At 54.2% G+C, this 3187-nt stretch overlaps 2 protein-coding genes across 2 annotated transcripts in view; both read right to left on the reverse strand.

Annotated features, from left to right (window-relative positions):
* Nucleotides 1–189: 189 nt before the first annotated feature.
* Nucleotides 190–3187, reverse strand: part of KLHL21 (kelch like family member 21) — a 13032-nt gene continuing 10034 nt past the window's right edge. Inside the window, exon 5 of the mRNA XM_014952059.1 lies at nt 190–1812. The gene's annotated coding sequence lies outside the window, so the exon portion shown is untranslated. The remainder of the gene's footprint in view (nt 1813–3187) is intronic.
* LOC106893804 (kelch-like protein 21) lies at nt 1641–2651 on the reverse strand. Its single transcript, XM_014952029.1, has 2 exons — nt 2521–2651; nt 1641–2078 (listed from the first exon to the last, which is right to left on the reverse strand). The coding sequence occupies exons 1-2, from the start codon at nt 2527–2529 to the stop codon at nt 1641–1643; spliced, it is 447 nt and encodes a 148-aa protein (XP_014807515.1). The 5' UTR covers nt 2530–2651.

Raw genomic sequence — 3187 nt, forward strand, 5'->3', positions numbered from 1 at the left:
TATAGCGCGGCCAAAATATTTGGGGCTGCGTTGCGCCTTCAGCTGCGCGGCCTCTGCCCTGGCCCGGCTGCTTCAGCCTCGGGGGGGGGGATGTGACTCCCAGAAACAAAGGAGCTGCCCCAAATCGTGCCCCCCCCCCAATTCCACCCTGCCCAGGGGGGGCCCCGCTGCTCCCCACCCCACGGGTTCAGCTTTGAATCCGTGGCCGTTTCGAGGCACCGTCAAAGTCTCCACCAGGGTTTCAGGAGCAGCTTTTCCAACTTTTGAGGAAACCCCATTTCTTCAAAGCTTGTGGGGCTGTGACACTGCCCCCCCGCCCCCCCGGCACCCTCCCACATGGGGGATTTCCCTCCCAGCTCAAGTTTAAATTCAGATATTTTTTTTCCTATTGGTTATAGAGGAAGGATGGAAGGAGCAAACACTCCCAGATGATGCTCCAGCGTTGTCACATTTCAGTTCTCCTGAAGGTTCAATGGTTGTTTTTGGCTGAGCCACACAACCCCCCCTTCCCACCCCCCCCAGTTTTAGCCGTTTGCTTGTTCAAGAAACATTCCAGGAGTAAAAATTCCTGGCGGCTCCCCTTCAGCTCCAGCAGAGAGAGGAACCGCAGCCCAAGCCCGCGGGGTCGCTCGGGCGAGGATAAAGGCAAATCTTACACAGGCCAAAAAAAAACCAACAGCAAACCTCAAACAAAAAGAAGAAAAAAAAAACAAACCTCTAAAATAACTACCTTTCAATCGGCAACACTCGGACTAACTCCTACACCTTCCCTGGAACACCCCAGTGGCTTTTTCCCCAAGAGCTGCTGCGACCCCGGGGTGTGAGACCCCCCCAAAGGGCTGGTGGGTCCTTCCCAGGAGGTGATTCTGCATCAGGGCGACCCTCCTGAGGAAGCTGCACTCACCTTTCCCTCTAAGGGTTGGGTTTTTTTTCCTAAAATAGCACAACACCCACTTTCTTCCTTAAAAACAGCAAAGAAATGTCAAACGGTCCTCGCTGCCCGGGGTCGCTCTGCCCCACAGAGTCACCCCTCGGGGCCAGCTACGGGGTGAAAGTGGCTTCTCCCTTTCTCCTCCAGCTGAATGGGAGAGAATCCCATTCTCCAGAGAATGGGATTGAAGATAAATAAGGATGTTTCTTCTTCGAAGGAAAAAGTGCCGTGCTTTGAAGGGTTGGAAAACAAATACCTGCAAACTTTCAATGCGGCAACTTAAAAAAAAAACACCAAACCACCAAAATCCCAGAAGAACTGAAGAAGTTCAGACAAAGGGAAAGGTAAAGCTTGGGGGGGGTCCCTCCTGCAGGACACCAGTCCCTCCTGAAGGCAGGAATGGGAACTGAGGAACCAGAAGGGCCACCTTCTCCTATGACACTCATCCCACCAAGAACCTCCAGCTCTCCTGGGAAGGCCTTTCCCCTCCAGCCAGGCAGAGGAGGACGTTGCTCAGGTTCTGTGTCCTCCTCCCAGGCACAGAACAGAGGTGGGGGCCAGACCAGCGTCCTACCAGACAGACCCCTCCCCAAAAAGCAAGGGAAGAAAGGAGTTTGGTGGCAAAGGAAGCAATGACAGGGTGAAGGAGCTCCCAGTGAAAGGCCGTGAGCTGCGATGCTGCGGTGACGTCGAAGGCGGTCGCTTTTCCTCAGAGTTCACCCCTCGGGTCCCTCGGCCTCGCTCGGTGGCGGCGGCTCCGCAGCAGCATGTCAAGCATTCCAAAATTTCCACTCCCTCTCTCCTCAGTACGTTTGTGTTTCCTTTGCCTCTGCCTTCTCTCAAAGCAACACAAAACGAACTCGCGTGGAGCCAGAGGTGTGGGGGGGGGGGGGTGCCTGTTGAGGTTGATGGTGTTGTCCACCAGCGTGATGCTGTCATCCTCCTGGGTGGTTTCGGGCATGAACTGTCGGAATATGCTGACGCTGCCGTGCCAGAAGATGGGCTCGGGGAGGCGGCCCACCACGCTCCACGTTCGTGTCTCGGGGTCGTAGGCCTCCAGGACATCCGAGAGTTCAAAGGTGTTATCGTAGCCACCAGAGACGTAGAGCTTCCCACCCAGCACGGCCACGCTGCCCCCAACGTGGACCTACAATTTAAAAAAAAATAATAAATAAACACAACAATTAGAAAGGAGGGTTTTGCCCAACCAGGCAGATGATAAAGGTGTCGGGCACCGTCCTGCATCACTTGGATGGGACTCGGTGCCCACCAGCTGCTGGCGCTGGCTCTGACCCAGCTCTGCCCAAACTCCAGGAGGAGACAGTTCTCCAGCTCTTTCTGCTGGGGCCGAGCACCCACAGACACAGAGTCCTCTATTTTTCCAGGTGACTGAGATAACACTTAAATGCATGAGCACCCACAGACACAAACACAGTCCTCTATTTTACCTTCCAGGTGACTGAGATAACACTTAAATGCACTCCGTGTGCAAGGGGTTATTATAATCTAAAGAGCACCTGGTTTTCCAAAGGGAAATTAAACCAATTTTTAACACCAAAAGGCATCCAGCAGGTTGGTGAGCATCCCACCTGGAGCATGGCAGGGATTTTATCCCACTCGTTCTTCGTTGGGTTGTAAACATCCACTTCAGCCGAGTCATCTCTGGGGGAGAAAACACAAAATTAGAATCATAGAATCATAGAATGGTTTGGGTTGGAAGGGACCTCAAAGATCATCTAGTTCCAACCCCCCTGCCCTGGGCAGGGACACCTCCCACCAGACCAGGTTGCTCAAGGCCCCATCCAGCCTGGCCTTGAACCCCTCCAGGGATGGGGCAGCCACAACTTCCCTGGGCAACCTGTTCCAGTGCCTCACCACCCTCAGAGTAAAAAATTTCTTCCTGAGATCTAATCTGAATCTTTTTTCTTCCAATTTAAAACCGTTTCCCCTTGTCCTATCATTACCCTTCCTGGCAAAGAGTCCCTCCCCAGCTCTTCTATAGGCACCTACTCTTCTGTGTTCTAAAAACCTCCTGCCTTGTGAAGCCCCTTGTTCAACAGGTACTTCTCAGCTCCTCCTGAGCTCCTCTCCAGGCAGAGCTGCCCGCTCTGTGCTCTCTGCTGCAGGCTGGGGTTTAGGAGGCTGCCTGGGAGGGCAGGCAGGGCTGACAGCAAGCTGCCAGCACACACCAGTTTCCACCTCCCTCCCCAAACTGGCGGGGGAGGCAGGGGGCAAGGGGCTCCAGACTGAGAGCCC

The sequence above is a fragment of the Calidris pugnax genome, unplaced genomic scaffold (assembly GCF_001431845.1).
Source record: "Calidris pugnax isolate Ruff unplaced genomic scaffold, ASM143184v1 scaffold161, whole genome shotgun sequence".
NCBI lineage: Eukaryota > Metazoa > Chordata > Aves > Charadriiformes > Scolopacidae > Calidris > Calidris pugnax.